The following is a 22220-nucleotide window of genomic DNA, read 5'->3' as shown; positions in this document are numbered from 1 at the left end:
CCTCTTCTTTGACTCTGAGCTGTCACACTCTAAGCATACAAATTATTTTGTATTGTATCAAGCTGTAATTGGACAACGTGATCCTGAATTCCTTGCAATATTTTCCTTCTAACTTTGATATTCAAGAGAGCGCAGCATCAGCATCTCCCACCTAATTTGGTCACTTCATTATAGTGCTTCTCCAGGAGATAAAGCCTAGTCGAAAAATAGCCTTTGAGGGGAAAAAAAAAAAAGAAAGCAGATCATCTACACAAGTCTGGAATCTTTTCTCCATCAGCAACCTCTACCTGCAGTGCTCTCGCCAAGGTCCTCCTGTTGCAAAGGTCCCAGAAGGTCCCAGGGTGAGTCTAAACACTGGAAGGAGTATTAAAAACCACGCGTGGCAGTGCTGCAACTGTCTCATTATGTAGCAGTGCTGTGCTGTCAGTGGACTCATTGCACATTCCTGAGCATGATCATGAATCACACAGCTACAGACATTTACAGCTGGGGACAGGTGACAGATTTACCAGAAGTGCATGGCACAAAGAGATCCCCAGCTGCAGCACCAGTCTCTTCACAGCAAAGGTGCCTGACATCCTGGGATTAGTTGCTACAGGTACTATTGAGGATGGTGAGGGAAGCTAGAAGAGAGAGTCAGCACCGCAGTGGTGAATCAGTGATAGATAACATGCCAGGAACAGTTAAAACAACTAAGTTTAACCTGTGAGTTGTTAGTTTAAGGGAGTCACAGCCAGATGGTTGTTTGTTTATTCCTGTGGAAAGAGAGGTGGTGGCTAGTGTCTGCCTACCTGGAGGAAAGTGAAAATCACTATGGGGCAATTTCGGGAACCTTTTTGCTATGGTGTAGGAGCAGTTTATCTGCTCACTGGCTTGTTTCTTTGGCTCACACCAACTTTAATCTGATGTGGTGATATAATTCTCACTGCTAATTATCTGTCTTCAAGGCTGGGTGTCATGAGGCTGCTTAAAGTGAGAAGAAGAGGAAGTTGGCTTGGAATATGCATAATTTTGGCTGTGCACTCTTGCTTTTTTTCCTTGGAGGCAACATGGTTCCCCACAAACGTTATTCTAGCAGAACTAGCCATAGTGTCTTCCTCTAGTCACCTTGTGGCAAGATGCGTGCAGCTTGACTCCAGGGAGGAGGCAGTGACAATGATTTTCTTATGCAAAGAAAGAGAGTCTGCAAGGATTCACTGCTGAAGAAAGATACCTGCATTTGTTACAGTAACATACAGAAGTTAGGAAGGCAGTTTATAGACTGTGGAAATGAAGCACTGTATCTTGGGAAGGGTTCTCCATCGTTAGGCTGTATATGATGGTACCACCTGCCCATGTTTCCCACAGTAAATATAAATCACTGAATCTGCAGCATCCAAAGTTCCTTATTTCTGGAGAATCATGGGCATTTGTTTTGACACAAGTGCATTGGTTGTGATAGAAGAAGCCATGTGAAGCCTCACTTAATCTGTCCCACCATCCAGCCTGCAAGGTTGGCTGGCTCTGGCAGCTGTGCTACCCCATGACTTCAACAGTGGAAAGGAGGGAGATGTTGTCTGAACGGATGATTTCTAGTGAGAGGTGGTGACTCTTTGCTGATTCAGTGTCATGTTTGCGGGCAGTGTCAATGCCCCTCTATCAAGTTAAGGGAGGTGGGATGCAGTGCTGGGCCTTAGCAAGAGCACTGTAGGCAGGGGTTGACGACAGAGAAGATTCCAGTCTTGTGTAGATGATCTGCTCTTTTTCTCAAAGAGTGTTTTTGACTAGGCTTTATCTCCTCGAGAAGCACTGGAATGAAGTGATTGAATTAGGTGGGAGATGCTGGTGCTGAGCTCTCTTGAAGAACGTGTCCTTCTTAATTTATTAAATTATCTGAATTTTTGATGAGGATATCTGAGATACGCAATTTCCTATAGAAGCTGCAAGGTAGTGTTTATCTCATTTTGTTGTCAGTTCCCTGCACTTTAATTAAGGATCTGTTTTTGTCACTGTCTTTCTGTCTCATGTCTCTTCTTTTTCCTTTAAACTCTCCAAACACTCATTTAAAAGCAAATTACTGACATCCTACTTCCAATCATTTCGGGAGTCTAGTGGAGAGAAGAATGTGACCATCAAGGAGCTAACTTTTTTCTCTCTCATTTACCCAGAGGAAACCATGCTAATCAGACTGCTGTGTACGGTCTAATTGCTTTCATTTTTAGTCTCTGAACTTCTTCAGTTTTGTGGCTGACACTCTTCTGCTAGGAATTTCCAACTTCCTGCTATTGGTGAATGGAAAAGGGAGCCTGATAAATTCACAGCTAAAAGAGAATGGAGTTCCTACAGCATGCTAGGAGGGGAAGGGTAAAGGGCCTCTGAAGGACAGCATTTATTGCTGCAGCACTGTCCAGCTTTGGGCATAGGATGGCGGAGAGAGAGAACAAAATGCATGTGCTTTGTTAGAAGAGCTAGCATTCTCCTTAGCAAGGATTAGAACTTACCTCCCTGTTTCCCCCTGAAAAAATGAAAATTTTCCTTTTAAAAGTGTTTCCATTTCAGTAATATTTCTGAGGTCATTTCTTATCTGCTTGAAACGACATAAGTCTTACTGAAGGCCTCTTTCAGCTGCTAGGAGATAACCAAGTCTAATCCAGTAGTATAAAAGTCAGGAAGCGCAGAATAAATCCATTAATCCTTGTCTTAAACAGTTGTTTATAAAAACGTACTCTGTTTTCACTAACTACTAAGCCAGAGAGTCATAGTGGGCTGAAGAGAAACTCAGGTTGTCTTAATGCTGTTCCCCATCCTCAGCAAGGACCTGCCTGTAGGTCCTCCCTTCCTTTGTTTCCTTTGGTTTGCAGTTGTGGGTCTTGTGTTTTATCCTGTGTAAGAGTAATGACCAGCTAAAGCAAGTCTGTGCAGAGCTATGAATTAAACTGGATTATAATGATCTTTCTATGTGTGTGTATTGCTTTAGTTTCTATCAGTAACTGAGATCCTGACACTTCTATGTCCTATTGAAGTGCAAATGACTGACTTTCCATGATCCAGGAACTTGATTCAATTTGTATAAAAAATAAAATAAAAATCTGAGATCTATGCATTTCTCTCAAGGCAAATAAGTCTAAGTATTATGGCTAGGAAAGTGACCTGAACTAACAGCAAAAACCTAATACTCTCCACCAGCTTTATATCTCTGATCAGGGAAAATAAAACTTTTGATACGGCTAAGAAGACGGTATCTTGTAAAGGTGATCCGGGAAAAAGAATTTCTCTCTGTGGCCAAGGGGTGGTATGAGCGATTACTTCTCTTGATATAAAAGTAGGCTTTTCAGGAGAGGCCTATTTCTGTTTTAATGATCTGCATTCCTCTGTGTTATCTTTTCCCCTCCAAACCTTCATCCCTTTGCTTTCAGACTCTTAGTCAAAAGACCTCACCTAGCCCACCAGGCCTTTGTGTCAGCAAACAGTGAAACCCAAGCAGTCAGCTAAGAATTTCCATTACTACTGGCAGCAGTTTTGTGGTTCAATACCAGGCTCCTAATAAATGTTCAGGGAGGGGTTCATTTTTCTCAATGGAGGCAAAGTCTCATTAGTGTGTTGTCCAAGGAAAGATCAGGCAAGTGAATCATTTGATGTTTAGCTTCTCCATCCTGTCAGATAGCCAAAGCTGTCATTTATACTGTGGTAAATTGAAATGCTTAACTGTTCCAGAAGACAAATATCTCCATTCTGAGCTTCCCAGTTCTTGTGTTGTCAGTTAGGTAAACACAGAATAGTGTTCTTAGGAACAGTGCACTCTATCTCTTTAAAGAAGGAATTCTGGGCTCCTTTAGAGTTAGGAAATCTCTAATACAGTGTCACACGTACATTTTGGTCCCTATGACATATTACTCCTACTTCCATGTAGGTAGAAAACAAATTCTGAAAAACATTCTTTGATCTTCCACCCACTGATCTGCTTGAAATTTAACTTCTGTACTGCAACTTCAGGGAAGGAGGAGTAGGAATATAATTTATACCTATTAAAAAAAAAAGAGAGAAGAAAATAAAATATGACTTCCACTAGTTTTGGAATTATTGCTGTATAATTCTTCGGTATCCCTGCCTTCTATTAGTCATCACTGTTTTCAGATGACATTGGACTACTCTTTCTCTGACCTACTTGCACTGTTCTTTCAAGCAAAAGTGCTAGATTACTACTTGAATTTTGATCCCCCCTGCCCTTTTCCTTTGATGTTAAATGGAACATGTAATTTCCTTCCAAGATCATGCTTCCTTGAATGATCAAATCTTTATATAAAGATCCTGGTAAAAGACTTGGGGCAAATTCAAGCTACCTGTTTTGTGCCCTGCTGGCACGTGGGCTCTTAACAGGAGCTTCTATTGCTGGGGCAAGACAAGTAAACACATCTCCATAGGAACATGCATTTCTGGAGGACAGGGTTATCAAAGGCCTTTCTTCCCCATGTTGGGCTGCTCCTTCCACACTGCTATACCTATGGCGCAGACAACACCTATGTGAAGCCTGCATCTGCATGGTTTTTTGAATGGCTTGGTCTTTTTTGTTTTATTGGCTGTCTGAATCAGAGCGGAGCACTGAAGGGTGGTGGTTTTCTCTTTTTGTAGACATCTCTGGTGTTGCTGAGGCTCAACATGCTTGCTACAGGTACAGAGGCAGGGTTGTCCGTGGGCCGATCCAAGAGTATGTTGGCTTCGATTTGGCTCATTGCGGGTTTGTCTCAAGTTACAGACGTGAGGCTCCGATATTTTGATGTTTTTATGGATTTGTTCAGGGGTGCTGCTCTTCTCTGTAGCTGTATTTGGCGGCTTTAACTTAAGGAATTTGGTGGTGGTAGTTAGGTGCCTCTTTCTTGGTGCCACTCGTTTCTGTGAGCCTGCTGTGCGGTAGACCAGAATTTACTCAAGGAGGAACGCATGAAGATGAACTTATTCTCGTATAGATTATATTGCTTAGAGAGGAAACACAACAGAGCCTAGTCTGTGATACTGAGTTGTTTTGGGATATGCTGTGAGAAAGATCAAGATGGTTGCTGGCATCTTTTCACTTTTAATGTACTAATTAGGATAAAAGGGAAATAATCTCTTTGTGTTCTAGCTTTTAACAAAGAGTTTGTTTTTATTAAATTTGTAGTAGTCTGTCATACTCTATGGGGCACTTTGTCTTAGGAGTAATCTCTTTTGGATCAAGATACCACATGTCTCCCAGAGAGATACAGAGATTAAAAAAAATAATTTGATCTTTCACCAGCGTTATGATTTTGTTACTCTACTCACCTTTGAGGGACTTACTTATAAAAAATGTAGTAAAGACTTGGGTCTGGGACCACAAATCAGCTGATCATGGATATGCTTTTGGCCTGCTTCCCATTCAAAGTAAAACATGCAAACTTGGTTACCCTCAAGAATATGTTGGATCAATGTACTTGTGTTTTCTGGTACTATGAGTTGATGTGTTTTGCTTTGTGATTGAGATGGTCTAAAAAGCACATGCTTATGCAGTTACAATAGTTTCGTTTACATGGAATAACTATCTGGGCTGCAGTAATTGGATTTTTTTTCCATTGTAAGGATCATTTTCCATATTGTCAGGGAAATCAGAGTAATCTCCAGGGAATCTTCAGCACAGGTGTTTGTGCTGCCTTTTAAATAGTAGAAAAGCAAAAGATTCTCTCTCAAAGACGTCAGCAAGCACTTTTTTTGTTGATGGACTCATTGAGACTGTGATAAGACCCAGAATCTCTGCAAATGTCTAGTAATAGGATACTATGGTCAGTGGATAATAAGGAGTATCTCATGGGGAGTATTTGGTGGATAATTTCACATTTTTCTGTCAATCTCCATGATTCTACTACCATGCCTGAAACATACTGTTAGCCTGTTATAATTTCTTGTTGATATGATTGCTTGTGTATGTAGAAGAGAAGTAGTTGCTCTTATATTAAAGTATTTGCTGTTTATATGGATGGCAGACATTAAGATTTAATTTTGGTTGTCAGCTGCCACTGGTCAACAGACCTCAGAAATGATTATTTTAATGTTCCAGTAATGTCAGTTTTCAAAGCAATTGACTTGATCAGTTGTTGATATCTATTTCAATAGTGATCACATATATACAATTTATCCAGCAGATTTAACTTTTCCTATTGTATTTGTTCTGGGGGGGAACAAATAGGGGTGAAAGAGGAAGGAAATCGATCTGCTTATGAAAGATTTAATGTTATTTATTTAACAAACAATAGTATTTAATAGCAGTATTAAAATATATTCTCAAGAGCCAGTGACATGTTTGGGCAGCACAGAAAAGCAGCAATATTTATGTAATTGATTTTTGTGTGTATTTATGTATTCTGTTGGCTTTAGTTGTTGGCATCTTTGTCACTGAGATCAGGTTTAAATGATACTAATGGATTCTTGTGGTTTTGTTTGAAGACACTGAAGCTCTTTTTCAGACATAATAGCTCGTTTTACTTGGATTTTTGTCCTGAGAAACCAATATAGAATTTCACTTCACATTCCACAGGTTTTCTTCCTGTGTTGTTTATTTGCTGAATGACATTAGGAGGACAAAACAAGGGCTGGGTATGCTTACTAGCCAGAAAACCTGACTGCTGAGAAGATGGGAAGGAGATTACTGCATCATAAGCTTGTTCCCTGCGTGGGAAATGTACTGTGCCATTGGGCTTGTGGCAGATAAAAACTTTGGTATGGTTTTAAAAGATTGAAGAAACAGTACAGACCTTCTGGATTTTTTTGGTTTGTTTTTTGTTTTTTTTTTCCCCACCCTCATAAGCTTTGGCCAAAAATTTCAAAATTTCCTGCCATCTTACGGTCTGCTCCTTAAATATGCTTGTAGGGAAATAGGGTTTTGATCCTTTAGACCACTCGACTGTTGTCATGGGTTTGTCTAAGTAATGACTGAATACCTGCCTTCTGTCGCTTTCCTACCACCTCTTCTCTGGCTTCTGACCAAGGGGAAGACTGTGGCTTCTCACCATGGCTGGGTCTCCTGGGGTGCAAAGACCTCTGCTTTTTCTGGTATTTCACTGCCATCTCAGCCCCTCTTTTTAAAAAAATCCTTCTAGTCCTCTATTTAGGTTAACAACCCACTTCCTTTCTTCCTTAGAAATCCCTGTTGCTCAGTTACAGACACAAATCAATCTTGTGTGCGTGTTAATTTCTAAAATACTAGGACCTCTCTGATGTTCAGGGGTGATGATCTTGTGCTAGAAGAAGAGTAATCACTGTGTATATGGGTCTAATTGCTCAGTTAGGACTACAAGATCGTAGTATCGCTTACAGACGAAAATCAGGGCATTGATGAAATAGTTGAATCCCTGAGCTGAAGGCATTTAAGGCTTCAAAAGCGTGATCTCAAGAGGCTCTCTCTTTTAGAGAGCATAAGCTGACAAGCGTCTTTCATATTCTGTTGGGGGAAAAAATGAGAGATTTGAACAAGATGCAGCCTATTATGCTTGGTATTTTGCACTGCTTCTTGGTGATAGTGGCAGCAGGTCTGGTCCAAAGAAATTAAGGTTCCTGTCCTGTCTGAGAACCTGCTAACCTCCCTTGGAGGAAGCAGATGGAGAACTGCTGCACTTAAGCAGTGGTGGTGGTGCTGTGCTGTGGGCAAGAGCAAGGAAGTGTTTCTGTGCTTCAGTCTAGCTTATGTTTAATAATGAAATTACCCTGCATAGTGCACATTGGCCTAGGTCTGCTTGTGATATTTAGTGAATATAATTACTTCAGATACACTTGGAGAGGTGGCCTTATAAATCCAAGAACAAGATAATCTATTAAGCAGGGGGCTGGCAGGTTAGAGAATGATTTGCGGTCATTTACATAGCACCTGTCAAGACCCACTGCTTAGCTCATCTGGAACAGTTTGATTGCATTGAAAATTTGCTCTAAGAAGAGAATTTCTTTGAAAAGCTTTTCCACTATCAGTGGATAATATCAAAATATTAAGTAATGTAAAATGCTTTCAGGGAAGTGGTACAAGTAATGTAGAGTATGCAGCTGTTTTTTGCCAGGTCTGTGTTTGCCAGACAACCCCTGGCAATAATGGGTTTGTATAAAAGGCTGGAGCACATACGTGATTTGTGCTTTATATGTGAGGAGTGGACATGCTGGACTCGACATTAGTAGAAATGGGAACACATGTTGCTTGTTTGCCAAGTGGGAAGAGGTCTGTGCTTCATATAGAGCAGAGGCAGGAAATCAGAGCTGTCTCATCCTGTGAACAGTTTTTATACTGATATTTAAGTTCCTCGTTCCCTGTTTCATCAAGCTGGCAAGAGCTTGCCTAAGACAAGCAGCTTAAGAAGTGCTGCCTGGGAAAGGAGCAGTGAAAAACTGGGAAATGGGAAGCCAGAAATGACCATAGGAACACAGAGAATTTGGGTTCCCTTTCTTGCTTCTCCACTGCCTATCTGCCTGGTCTTCTCTTTGGGTGAGATTTGTGGCAGTGACTTCCTATGAGGAAAAAGAGTGAAGGGTGGGTGCTGGCTGAAGGAGGATATATATTGGGGAGGTAGCAGCCTTTTAGTAGCAAAAATGCATCTAAGAACATAATGTGACTGTTTAGTCATGTGTCCACTAAGGGCATAAATCAGTGATTGCAGGAGGCTGGGAAGGTATAACCAGGCGAAACACCCACTCAATTCATCTGCTTCTTATGTACTTTAAGTACTGTAACACACATGATAAAGGCTAAATAAACCCTTGCTCTGCCTTAATGCAGCTCTTATTGTACTAAAAATGGGACTTGGGCAAGAATCAGGGCTGGAGCTTCTTAATCTAACCTTCAGATAACTGATGTGTTTCAGCAAGGAGTGTTCATGTCTGTATGCTAGGGAAATAACTCATGTTTCATTGCTGTAATTGTGATGACTTGATAGAAAGCAGTAACTCTTTCCCCTCACGTGTATCTTGGCAGAAATACCACTGTGCAGGAAACAGGATGGGAGTGCCCAGCATACACCAGCACAAGATGCTTCTTGAGCTGGGCTGCACTGCTCTTTACCATTGCTCTATACAGCATCTAGGATGGCAACTGAATGACATTTTAGTGCAAACAGTGAGGCAGGAGGCTCAGTAATGACTGGCACCACACGTAGTCTCTGGGGTCCAGTTCTCACCCTCAGTCAATGGCAAGACAGCACCTGAAGCATGCAACCTGACAGCTTTCACAAGGCATTGTCCAGGCACAGTGCTAATATGCTCTGGAAGGAAGATGGGGGAGGAACAGATGGCCATCCATCAGCCATGGCCCTCTTCTAGAGGGAGAATGGGGTGAGGGTTGATGCTAATAGGCTCTAGAGGGGTATTTCACCTTCCCCAAGGAGACTGGACACTGTGGTAGTGGGTGTTACATGGGAGTCAGACAAGAGGTTCCTGTGCCTGCACAGCCTGTAGCCCTGCTGCTGGGTGGCTATACCCTGCCTTGCAGGTAGGCAATGTCTTTGTGACTTGCTGCTCCACTAGCTTAGCTGTTCGGCTTTTTACATTCCCTCTGTTTAAGTTGTTTTTCCCAACTGAGCTCAGGATGATGTCCCCATTATCTTCTTCTCTCTTCACACTTGTGCTAGCTGCTCTACCTGCCTCGGTGCATACTGTCAGCTGCTGCTGACCCTATGCCAAGCATAGTAGAGATCTCTCTCATTGGAGCAGGTTGCTATGGCGATGTTCAGTCTGCTGCGTTTTGGGTCTTCAGGAACCAGAAATGATGGTGCTTTTGCAACATTGAGGTAAACATCACTGCTTTCCTTTATATAGCACATCCAGCCTTGGTGAAGCCACAGGCTGTATTTGGCATGGTCTCCCCTTGCTCCCCCTGTGCCACAGAAAGCAGCTCTGGGCTCTGGCATGCAGAACATTCCTCACCTGTGGAGTGGGGCTCCAGCAGGTTTAAGTGGTGCCTTATGTGGCTCTGAAGATTGCCCCCATGCCAGTTTGACAGTGTGGGTTTCCTCGTGGGGAGGAAAAGGGGGCAGCCAGCCCATGGCATTACTGCCCGCTGGGCTCCTGGAGCATGCGGTTTGTTTGCAGAGTGGCGGTTTTACAGCTGTTTTTAATGCCAATGGGAGACCTGGTCTCCTGGCTGCTTGCACACAACTCTGCCACTGATTTGCTGTGTGACCTTGGGAAAGTCATTTTCTTTCCATGCATCTCTTTCCAAAGTTTTCTTTCCTTCCATCTCTTTCCAAAGGTGAAAGTAGCTTTTCTCTCCCTTGGCCCTGTGATGGCACGCTGAAGATTCTAGGTTAGAAGTGCTAACACCTTGAGTTATTGATACTGGTAAGGATGGACAGTGCTCAGAGCACTTCTTTGGGGCGTGTGTGCTTTTCAGGATTCTTTTACAATGTTGTCTTTTACCTTTGGTTTAGTGATTTATTCAGTGCTTTGGGAATACATCAGTATTTCTCATTTCCAGAAGCCTGTAGCTGGCAGGCAATTGAGGAGTCTATTTATGGTGCCCCTTTTTTATTAGGGGCAGTAATGAGCACGGCAGGCCGTTGCAGGCAGGGAAGTGCAGCTCTGTGAACAGAAAATGAGTCTCTTGCTTAATCGACTGGCGTTTCTTCTAGCATCCTTCTCTCCTCCTCTCTGCCTCTCTCCTCTGGTGCGCGTGTACGAAGGGGAAGTCTGTGCTAGAGAGGGGAGTGGAGCAGGGGTGGGGTTTCTGTCGTCCTCTTCTTTTTCTTTTCTTTTTCCCCCCCCCATCCAGTGACGTGAGCAATGCCTGGAACAATCAGGCTGGCTCCAAATAGTGTGCCTGAAGATGCTAGAGAAAACAGCCTAGTGCATTTTAAGCAAACACTGATTGCTTGAGCCTGGGCTCTCCAGACTGCTTTCCAATTCCTCTGCAGGGGGTTGAGAAGTGCCATTAGCTTTCTTCTCCCCCATCACATACCATCAGTTTTGGAAATGATCGGAGTTAACAGTGTTCAGAGTACCAGCAAAGTCCGGGTGAGAGCCACAGGTTCAGTGAAATACTCCCGTGAAGAATCTCTCTGGCGGCAGTCCCATCGGTCCAAATCTATGAAAATCTCCAACTCTTCTGAGTTTTCTACTAAAGAAAGCAAGGTAAATAAATAAATAAATATCCACTGCATTTCTCTTTGGTAAGAATAGAGATAATGATGTAGAAAAGGTTATACTCTTTAGGAATGAAAGGCTGTGGGTAATCTGCAGTGATCACAGAATTGCTGTGAAGTCAGAGAAGGTCTATCGGATTGAGGAGAGGCTGAAGGTTAAAAGGGTCTGGTGTGTGGTAATGATCAGGTTTCAGAGCAATGCCCTGTCACTGAGCTTGGTACAATAGTAAGCAGTGAAAACTTGCTAGAGAGATTGTGAAAGTAGCTCTGCTCCCAGGAAAGCTGCCTGAGGTGGCAAATTATGTGGTTGGAATTCTTCATTTAATGTTTTTTTTTTAATAGAAAAATTGTTTTTTGCTTGTTTTGTGCAGCTCTGTCTTTTAGCACATGTGGGTGTTAGATAAAAATATCATCTCATTCACACGCATGATTAAATATTGCCATCAAATATTTATTATGAAAACATCACTTGTGCATTTATTGGAATATGTTATTGTTTGTCTAACTGTAGGTAGCACAGCCTATACCTAGCAGCTACAGTGGCTACATTTAGCTTCTCCAAGCCTAGCCTGGCACAGTTGTTGAGTTCCTAGACAAACAAACCTCTGCTTCATGCAGAACAGCTACTTTCCTCATTCCATCACTCTCAGTCCTTGACTGAGAGATTCTAGGAACCTCCAACAAGAGATTTCATACCTATTTCCCTCCCAAAGGTGCTCTGTGTCTCATAGGATCAAATGAAGTTTATACAGTGACCATACATTCCTCTAATTTCATTCCTGCTGCAAATTGATTCTGCCTTCGAATTAGGAGATTCAGCTGTTTGTTGAAGTGTTTTGATGAGACTGAAGTATTTTGGAACAACATCCAAAAGCATTTAAACGTGTCTCTGTGTGTGCCGACAAAAACAGCAGGCACACAAAATCTCTGGATCTACCTGTTCAGTCTCTGCTCTAAATACTGTATCTATCGTGAAAGAAACCTCTTATCCTATGGTGAAAATCTGTCTGTGATGCACAGTAGTTCTCAGCAGATCCCTCTCTGCCAGTTTACAGGTTGCATAGTGTTTCAGAGACTCAGCTGCAGACCTCTAGGCATGGAGTAATGCAAATAGACATGAGTGAAATATTTTATTCAGTGCAGTTCAAGAACATCTGCTTTGAGGGCCTTATTCACCATAACTAAGAAACAATATATTGCCAGGATTGTGTCAGAGAATGGCATGGCCATCATTCTGGAGCTATTGCTGATGCAGTATCTTTGCTCTGGCAAATACCAAAGTAAGGGCTGGAGCTTCCAAGTATTCTAGGACCCTGTTCTTGCAAACACTTCCACCTTAGGCACAGGAATAGTTTCATAGCATTCAGTAGGAGGATTTATGTATGTAAAACAAGTCTCCACATATTGGTGGGGACTCAGATTTTTTGCCTTGAGCAAGTCAGTTAGTATCTGTGCCTCTGTTCTCCCTCTCAGGCATATCCACAGGGTATGCATGTAATGTCTTTGGGGCCAGGACTTATCTCACTAATGATAAACAGCGTCTTATACAGGGCCTTTTTACTACTCTAATAGTATGTCCCTGTATAAGACTTGCATTTCAACTGGACAGAGTTCTGCCTCTTAAGTGCTCAGTGGTGTAGGTTGTGATGGGGGATTTATTTATTTATTTATTGTTATTTTCTCCTCCAGCCTAGTTCAATAAGTTAGAAAGCATATTGCAGCTTCATTATTGTTTGCAATGTTGTTTCTTATTTCACACCAAGGTGTTTGTATCTGTGGAGTACCTAAGACCTGTAAAAGCTGCCTTTCGGAGGGCTGAGAAGATTGCTGCATCCCCTACCAGTGATCCTTGCCCAGCTGATAAGATGACAAGCCCACATGGATTATTCTTCTTGCGCAGTTACCCCTTTGGTCCCCAGTCCAGGCTGCTGTGTTTCTTGTAGATGAGACTGAGAGGAAGGCTTTTGTTTCTGACTTTGCCACTGATCAACCATGTGATTTGGGGCAACTCTTTCGTCTTCTCTGTATATCTGTTCTCCTCCATGTTCTTTGTCTGCCTGTCTATATTGCAAGCATCTCACTGATTAAGTGACCTGATTTATGTTTGAGCTGTAGCTCTTCTATACTGCTGTGCTAGTGGAAGAGATCTGGAAGTTATTGCCAATATATAGCATTGCAATGGGTTCTTTTAATCAGTAGAGTCAGAGTGTGTGTGTTTTTACATCACCTCTCGCAAGATGTCTTCAGTTCTAGGCTGGGCTTTCTAGACAAGCTGCTGTGGAGATCTGGTCTCTCTCAAACAGGGCTAGATTGGCTGATTTGTCCTTTTTCATATTGCCATAGCTGTGTTTTCCTCTTTGTAGCTGACTTCCCTTATATTTTATCTGCAGCTCATATAAAGGAAATTATAGTGCTCAAGACCTAGTTTGTGTCTGCTGCAGTTGACATGGGGCAGGAAATGAATCTAACCCATTTATGCCACTGAAGCAAACTCTTCTGATTTTTTGTCCTTACATGTGACTCAGCCTGTTTTACTCAGGTGGAAAATGTTATACATCCTCATTCACCAGCCAATATGAACAAGACACTGAAGGCTGATGGGGTCTGCCTGCTGTCAGTGGTGAAGGAGTTAGCTAGACCAAGTACCTGTCATCTACTTTAAAAACATCAGGCAATGCTGTGCACACATGTATGCATGCCTGTACCTGTATGTATACAGATGCCATTAGATAATGCATTCTAGGTGTGTATTATAGGCCAGCAATCTCAGACCAGCAGGAGAATCTGTGAAGAGGATATTGAGGGTTAGTGTACTATTATTTTCCATTAGTGAAGAGGGAGCTCAAACCTAGGTTACATACAAAATGAGTTGGAGGACCCTAGGGTCTCCTGTTGATCCAGCTTGCTCAGCTGTCTCTTCTCCTGACAGACATTACTTTCCTGCAGCCAGGGGCTGAACTGCAAAGTGCCCTTGCTTGTCTTGTCTGCAAATGCACAGGGCCAATAAAACAATTTCTGCAGTAGACTGTGCAGGTACTCCACTATCAAGAAACACTTCTCTAGCCTTTCCTCTGTTCACCTGTAGTCAGTATGCTCCCTTTACCAATAACATTGATTAAACGCTCCAGCAAACACTGGACGAATCTTTATAGCAACCCCTATGTATCAAGATTACAAAGGAAGGATTTCTTGTGTGGTATTAATTTCTTGGCTCTCAGGAGCCCCAGCTAACCTTCCTTTTCTGTTTTATGATGATGATGCATTTGGCACAATCTTCCTTGGCTTTTTTTTTCTTTTTTTTCTTTTTTTTTCTCTGTCCTCTCCATACAAAAAAAAACTCCAAAAAACTGTGATTTTTAACAGAGGAGTTTCTCTTAGAAACGTTCTCCTCCTGTTGGTGACGCACTTGAAATTCCCTGAGTGAAATGATCTCCCTTCCTTCTCCCTAAAACATTTCTATCAACTCTATCTCCACCCACACCAAAACAACATTCATCAGTTCCATATGCTGCTGAACAGCTCTGTGCTGTTTTATGAATAATGTATGCTGGCTTGTTAGAAGACGTTTGTTGTACACACCGGTGGAATTTGAAATTGAGAGCCCAACCAGCAGAGATGCCACACCATGGACAAACCCATGGGCTTCTGGGATACCACTCTGGTATCCTTGCTGTACCCTCTTCAGAAGGGGAAAATGTGATAAAAGACAGACATTTGGGCTGGCTTTGAGATTAGCAAGATGTACAGGCACTCAGTGTTCAAAGCCTCTGTACGGGGCTCAGCAAGTGTTACAGATCCATGCTTGAGGATAAGAAAAAAACTCAAGAGCTGAATATTTGGATGGATGGTGGTGGATGGGAGATGGTGAGGTAATGTAGATCTGTGTGCAAGTAACAAGTTTTGGGGGAGAGCCAACCTGCTGAAAGTAATAGCTTAAACGGCAAGCAGGGAGCAGGATATAGCAATGTATCTCGCTCCATCCAAAGACTGACAGGAGGTAGTGACACAGAGAGACACTGGTCCGAAACACTGATGTGTTAAGTTCAATAACTGTCAGGACCACATGAAGGCATCTGTTATGTCTGTTATCTGTTGCCTCTGTAGCCTGCTTTTTTGGAGTTTTTTTTTTCTTCTTCTGTTCCCCACCTAGTAAACCACATCTTGTAAGAGCTGGGCTGGTGGCTGGCTGATAGCCATTGTCCTGGGGACAGAGCAGATGGACTGCTGCTGCATGAGTGGGAGATATGCTGAACTGCAACAGGGAGCAGTCCCTGTGTGCCCAGTCTGGAAAGGAAAGAAGCATGTGGCTTCCATCTGTGGACCACGAGGGGGGCAGGTGGTAGAGGTAATCCTGAAGTAGTGTTGATCATGTGTTTACACACACTATGCCTTCAGGTGCCAGGTCATGTGCTTGCTTACTGTAAGCTACCCTGGCCTGGGCTGGGAGGAGCACTTCTGTGCCTTGTGGTATGGTTGGGAGCTTCCCTGGCTACCTGCACCTGCTGCAAGGTGAGAAGAAATGTCCTTGGGCATTTTTTCTTTTGTCTGTGGCTGCACGAGGCTGACAGGCAATGCAGCTCAGGAGCATGGCTACATCCCCATCTTCATTCTTGTGCCTTGCTGGAGCTTCTGTTGGGGACTTCTGTAGCCACCTGGTACATCTCTTTTAGGGATGAGACTGACAATCTACCGGCAATAACTTCTGAAATCAGAGTGAAACTGGGAATGGGCAGAGAGACAGGGAGATAAAAACAGAGAAGACAGTCTAGTGATCCTTGCTTTTGATTTTGACTCTTTATCTGCTCATGGCAGATGTTTCTGGTTTCTTCCCTCCTGTGCACAAACATAAAAGAAACACATAGCTGTATATTTCCTTTTCTCCTGGCAAACTTTTGGGTTGGCCACTATGTGCAAGTATGACCATAAGCCACCAATTCTAGACAGTCAGTAGTCTCCTTGAAGAGCCTCTTGCATCACCTTTTGAAGGAAGATCTCACACAGTGCCCCCTGTAGCTCTTCAGCTTGTTGAGGCCCTGTATGCCACCCAGCCTTATTATTGCCTAAATGATATACCCCTTGATACTGAGGTAATTAGTTACATCTCCATCTCTATGTTCACATCTGGTTCTGCATTTCCTTTTTTTTTGCTGCTTTTGCATTCAGAAGCTGACTCACAGCATAGTCAGCAGTCTGCAGGTGCTGAGAGCAACCTGTTTAAATAGGTCCAGTTGTTCTTACATGAAAGGAAGTTCTGAGGGAAGTTAGAATGATGAGGGACATTTTTTTTCTTTTTTTCTCTTTTTTTAAAATACATTCAGGAGTTTCATTGTATGAGGGCATGAATGCATTCAAACACAACTTTAACAGCTTTGCAAATACACAGGAGTTTTCAGAAGCATTCTCTATAGTTTTGCTTCTCTTTCTAGTTGGAATAAAATGCCAACTGGTGAAGGCTTGTGGAAATCTTAATTTTTAAAAGTTGACCTACCTGCTTACTAAAGGGAAAAATGATTTGGAATTCAGCAGCATGCAAATTCTTACAGAGCTGAGGCTTCCCATTAAGAAAAAAGAAAGCTACTCAATTAATAACTAAATACAAAAGAATCTCACTTTGTTTTCTATACTGCAGGTTCCTAAGGATCAAATCAAAGCTTGAGAAAGCAGCAATAGAATTAAATTAAGAAAATATTTTAGGGAGATGCTTGATCTCCAGCTTTATAAAGCCATTTATTTCTTTTATTCCATCTTCAAAATTGCTGTTGCTTCTCAGGGAAGCTCAGATCAGTGCTGGGTCTCAGAGTAGGGGGGCAAGAGATGAGCAGTCCTCAGGAGACGAAAAACAGCAAGGAGTAAGCATGTGTGGTCTGGGTAATACAGGTTTGTGGTTAAAGGGGTGAACCTTGACAGTGTGGAAAAGCCAGTAGCCATGGGCTTGGATTCCCTCTCCAGCAGCATGGGTGCCTTGAAGGACGGAAGAGATACAAAGATGGAAGTGATATAACTTTCCTTTCAAAGTGGTATTGGTCCTGTGTGGGAGATGAGACAGTGAAAGATCAGTTCTGTCATTTCCTGCTGTGGTCCAGCCCTTAATTTTCTGGTTTATGTGGCTGTAAATTTGCCAAACACTTTATCAGGCAAGCAGATAAGAAGCTGTAATTATTTTTTGTTGTTTTGGTTTGAGTTGATTTGGTTTGTTCTTTTGCTTGGTCAAACTGCAAGCATGCTTTAAATCAGAGCCACTGGGCTTTTGTTTTTGTTTTTCTCTAGAGAGAAAATACAAGTAAATAAAACCCATCCTTGCAACTAGCAATGTACTGGTCAAAGTCATGTTTTCACTATAATCTCTAATCAGCTTTATTCCAGTTTAGTGAAGCAATGAAGGCACTTGAAGAAGTGCCTTTCTTCAAGTTTGTTTGATTTAATCATGCTCTGGAGAGATGTCTACTAAAAAGAGATACTATCTGAATCAGGGCCTTGAGAAGTAGCCATGAAATGATAGAGCAGGAGTTGGGCTGTACTCATCTGCCACCGGTTTCAAAACAAAAGAGAATTTTTTCTTTCTGCAGATAATGAGAGAGTCCACTGGATGTGTGGAAAATGTTAGAGCATGAAGTGGGCTCGTTGCTCTGTTGGAAAAACTGTGAAGCGGTGCATAGTGACATACGTGAGGTATCTACGCCTTTTGCTTCTGTCACTTGCAAGGAGATTGCTTTCCCTTTTGACCTCACTAGCCTTTGCTGGCACTAATGCTTTGCTGGTATTTTGCAGCTGCCCTCTGTATGAGGGACAACAAATGCTGTCTGTACTGAAGTTGCTTGCAAGCGTTGTTTGAGAGGTATTCCATTTTGTAAATTATAAGAATTTTTTGAGACAGTTCTACCTGGCGTTCTGTGGGGGACACAGTGTCCTTTGTCAGATGTATGCCATATGACTGAATTGGTGTCTCTTTACTCTTTAAAGAAAGAAGATGGAGTCTGGCTCATTAATGAAAATGTGAAGGGGACTAACACATGTCACTTTCTAGAAGGCAAAAGCTTGGGCCGTTTGTTGTTTCCTCGACAATCTGGAGTTCTACTTCTGTGTCTCCTGTTCTAGGAACAGGCATTCTTCCATGGCAGTGATCCTTAGAGATTTCTTTAGTACCAGAACCCATAAAAAGCAGCATTGCACAGGACTGGTGTTAATTTTTAGAGATCTCTACCCAATTTTGTGGGCATATGGCTAGATAACAGCAAAAGGCATTTCTCTACCGTAGGCCAGGCTTTTGTGAAGTTTTGAAAGCTCATTCAGCCAACAACCAGGAAAAATATTACCACACACAGGGCTCTTTGCCTTATTTTTGAAAAGTCTTCTAACTCAATATGTAAGAGAATATTTGGATAACAATATGAAAAAATGACCAAGTCAAAGAATAAGTGCAGGTTTTTGACCAAATCATTAGTAACAATGCCTTCTAATGGAAAAAATTGCACAACTCCAGGGAATCAGTGTCAGCATGAGTTTCTGTAGAAGAGTGGAGGTGGGCCTAATTCTGTAACATTATTTGGTGCACGGCAGGAGGAGTGTTATCCCTTTGTTTTGCTTTCCTCCTGCAGGGTTTTCTTAAACTCTCTTGCGAGCTCTCATCTTTAAAATTAGGAAAATTGTCTACAGATTGCCAGCAGTGCCCTTTCTTTCACCTTTGTCTGACTGTTTGCCTTTGGATCTGACCTCCTTGTACAAATTCAGAGAACACAGAGTAAACAGAAATAGACTGTGAACACTCCAGAGTTGGAAATATTTCATCATATTGCTGTGTGCAGCACAGCAAAGCTCTGTTATGAGTGGGGACCTCTCTGCGGTAGGTCCATATAAATAGGATATGGGATGATTGCTCCTGGTGGTTGTATCTGTTCTGTTACTTTGAGGAAGCTAGATTTATAGTGAGCAGTGGCTAAAAGTTCATCAGTGTGAGTTGAGTTGTACCAGAGTATTTGACAAGAGCCAAATTTTCACAGAGCTGAATACTAAGAACCTTCAAATGGACTGTGTAAGGTTGGAAAAGAAGCTGGTGGAGCACAGGATAAACAGTGGCATATGCTTATGGAATCTCATTGCACGCTTAGTTGTGATGAACAAGCCCAACTTAGACTCTTCAGTCTTCCAAACTATTTTTATTGTGGGTCAGAGTTAAGGCTATTTAAATACTGATGTTTCTGTTGAGCGTGTCATAGCTATTATAGTATGTGATTTGCAGACTTGCTCATACTTGATATGCTACTTTTTGGTAATCATGTGCATCAACAGTTCTACACATTAACATATTTTGAGGCCGTGTAGGAGTTATGTGCTGGAGGGAGTAAATCAAGCTATGTGTATAAAGTGAATTACAAATGTGGATTATAAGTACTAGAATCAGGGACATTTCATACCAAAATACATCACTTGACTCAAGTGGCCTATTTGAAGACCTCCATTAGCTTGTAGTAATAGCAGGCTTTTATCCATTTTATGTATCAGCTACAGGAGGGATGAGATCAGATGTAGTTATCCAAATGGTTTACCTGCACCCACTCAAAAAAAATCCATCTCAAGTGTGGAGAGAAACTTAAGTCACTTTCTGAATGCTTTTGTTGCAGGCTGGTATCAACAACGGATTTGAGACCTTTGATACCAAATGAACTAGCTTCTATCTTTTGATTTAAAAGAGTACCTCTTTTAGCAGATAGCAGTCCAAGACTTCAATCATCAAAACTGCAAGCTTCTTATAGTGCATTTTCTGTTTTACATTTAGAAATGGAATGTTTCTCTGCCTTGGTATGTAACTGGGAGATGCATTCAGATGCTTGGAGGCTCAGAGGCTTTAGTTAGCCATTCTGATACAGTTTTGCAGGTGAAATCTTGGCCCTGTTGTTGTCAGTGGCAAAATATCACCGACTTAAGCAGAGATGGAATTTGACCTTAAATTGCATAGTCATTTGTGTATTCCTGCATTTTGCAAACTTGTTGGCTTCCCTTAAAGAATCCTGCTCCAGAAAATGACTGTTCTCTGAAACCCTACATTCTAATATTTTTTCCATTAGATGATATTTCTGCCTTCAGCTTGAGACTTTCAATGTTAACATGAGCAGATATGATACTTTCTTGATCAGAGAAAGCTTGCTTGTTAGTGTTAGGTCATTTTCATTAACATGTTAATGTATGTGTAGCAGAGATAAAACAATAATCCCATCTCCCTTCTTTCTTTTTATAGGCCCTCTACAATTCAATCAAGAATGAGAAACTGGAATGGGCAGTGTAAGTATACTGCATAGAATTTAGGAGTTTAAAAATAGTACCTGTGTAGTAACTTGTCTGTACTTTCTATGTCATTGTCTGTATGGATTCCAAAGACTACAGAAAGTAGCCAGTGGATATAATGAATTTGCTTTTCTGCTAATGAATGGCCTGGCAATACTGCCTTATCTGTTTTACTAACCAGGGGAGTTGCTAATGATAGCAGCCAACTGTGTTTGTAAGGAAGGAGTACATTTCGTTTAGTAGGAAACTTCAGCCTGAAAATAGAGAAATTAAATCCTCTTTTGTTCTATGACTGCATAAATAAAACAGATGTTGACTTCTCCCTTTATCATTCAGTACATTGTGACAGAACCACTGAATAGAAACACAAGTCTTGGATTGAGTTTCCTGCTGTTGGATTATTGTCCTGGATTGTCTCCTGATTAACTATGGATAACCTGACAACAGCCTAATATGAAAGATGATAAATTGGACAAAATCTGATCTCCCCTCATCATTACTGCTTTTGACAGGCTGATACATGTCAAGTATTAAAACATTGCAAAGGAAGAGCTTTAGTTTCTGATCATGTTAAATCAACATTCGCCTGTGCTTAGGTTTTATGTGATCTAGATATGCCAGCAGAGAGGACAAGGGTCTGCTCTAGATTTTGGCTGTTGCAGAACAATGGATTTTGATGTAAGGGAGACGAATGATGTCTTATAACTATTTTGGCTGAATAAGATGTTTACTTGTGTGTATTCACACACCTAAGACCTCATCTTCTGGAGAGCAGCGTATGTCTGGTATGCATCTTTTGGGCTAGCAGTCCTATCTACTGCCGTAGGTCTTCCTACTCCAATGACACCTAAGTGTCCTTGTTATAAGTTCTATATCTTCAACTGAATTTCTTAACAGAGCAGGCAGTCTTGCCTGTAAGGGCTGCTGGTCCCAGTGGGGGTTGTAGCCTCTATTCAGATGTATAAGGAGTACGTTAAATAATGTCAACAGTAGTGAGGAAAGTGGGCTGGTAATGGGAATCATCACGAAGTGCCATTTTTGATGAGCCTCATGTGAAAAAGGGTGGGAGACATATTTTCCTAAAATGTGTCTTGGACCTAGAATATGTTATGTGAATCTTATTTGTCCCAACACCAGAGCTGTCTGCAGGACCTAGGTCTTAGCTACTTCATACCCAGCAAAGTCTGTTATGTGACCTTCCTGACGTTACAGATTTCCTGCAGCTCTTGGCAAGAGAGTGTACTGTGTCTAATCTACTTGGGCAGTCTCCAGGTGGGAACTGGCTCATTCCTGGCTTTGCTCCTATGAGTTTCAGTCAAGGTGATTTATGAGATAGCTTACTGCTGTACAGATAACACCACCTTTGGCATGTACACAAACCATCTCATATCCCTTGCTAATGATTTGTTTGGGGAAAAAATGTAAGGCTGGAAGAGGTAGAAATCAGAGTCCTCTCTAAATAGGGCTGTAGGGTATAGGTGTAAAGCCACCTTGTCCCTGTAGAATTCTCCAAGTGGCCAGTTGTCCATTCAAATCTGAAACTCAGAAAGACAGCTGCAACCTGTATGAAAATCACTCTCCATGATGAGAAACAAGGCTTATTCCAGATGTAGCTGAAATGGTGGTGCTTTAGGCAGGAATGCTAGCCAGAAGAGGGAGGATGCATATCTATCTCTTTCCTTACCTTTATAGAGCAGTGTGGTTAGCAAACAGCCTTGAGACTGCTTGGGCTGGAAGGAGAAAGTAAATTGCTGTCTCTTGCTCTGCTGTCATGATCTGCAGAGAAAGGTGGATGAGGAAGGTATGTGGTCAGTTCTGTTGTCATGGGACTGGAGGTGATGC

At 42.0% G+C, this 22220-nt stretch overlaps 1 protein-coding gene across 8 annotated transcripts in view; it reads left to right on the top strand.

Annotated features, from left to right (window-relative positions):
* PSD3 (pleckstrin and Sec7 domain containing 3) overlaps positions 1-22220 on the top strand; it is a 119762-nt gene that overhangs the window by 61105 nt on the left and 36437 nt on the right. For all 8 annotated transcript variants that reach the window (XM_062598934.1, XM_062598931.1, XM_062598936.1 and 5 more), the window contains one exon: positions 20332-20375. In XM_062598934.1, the coding sequence (XP_062454918.1) occupies positions 20332-20375 (44 nt within the window). The remainder of the gene's footprint in view (positions 1-20331; positions 20376-22220) is intronic.

This window comes from Rhea pennata, chromosome Z, assembly GCF_028389875.1.
Source record: "Rhea pennata isolate bPtePen1 chromosome Z, bPtePen1.pri, whole genome shotgun sequence".
Classification (NCBI taxonomy): Eukaryota; Metazoa; Chordata; class Aves; order Rheiformes; family Rheidae; genus Rhea; species Rhea pennata.
Note: the sequence above shows the minus strand (reverse complement) of the source record. Positions and strands in the feature narration are given on the sequence as shown.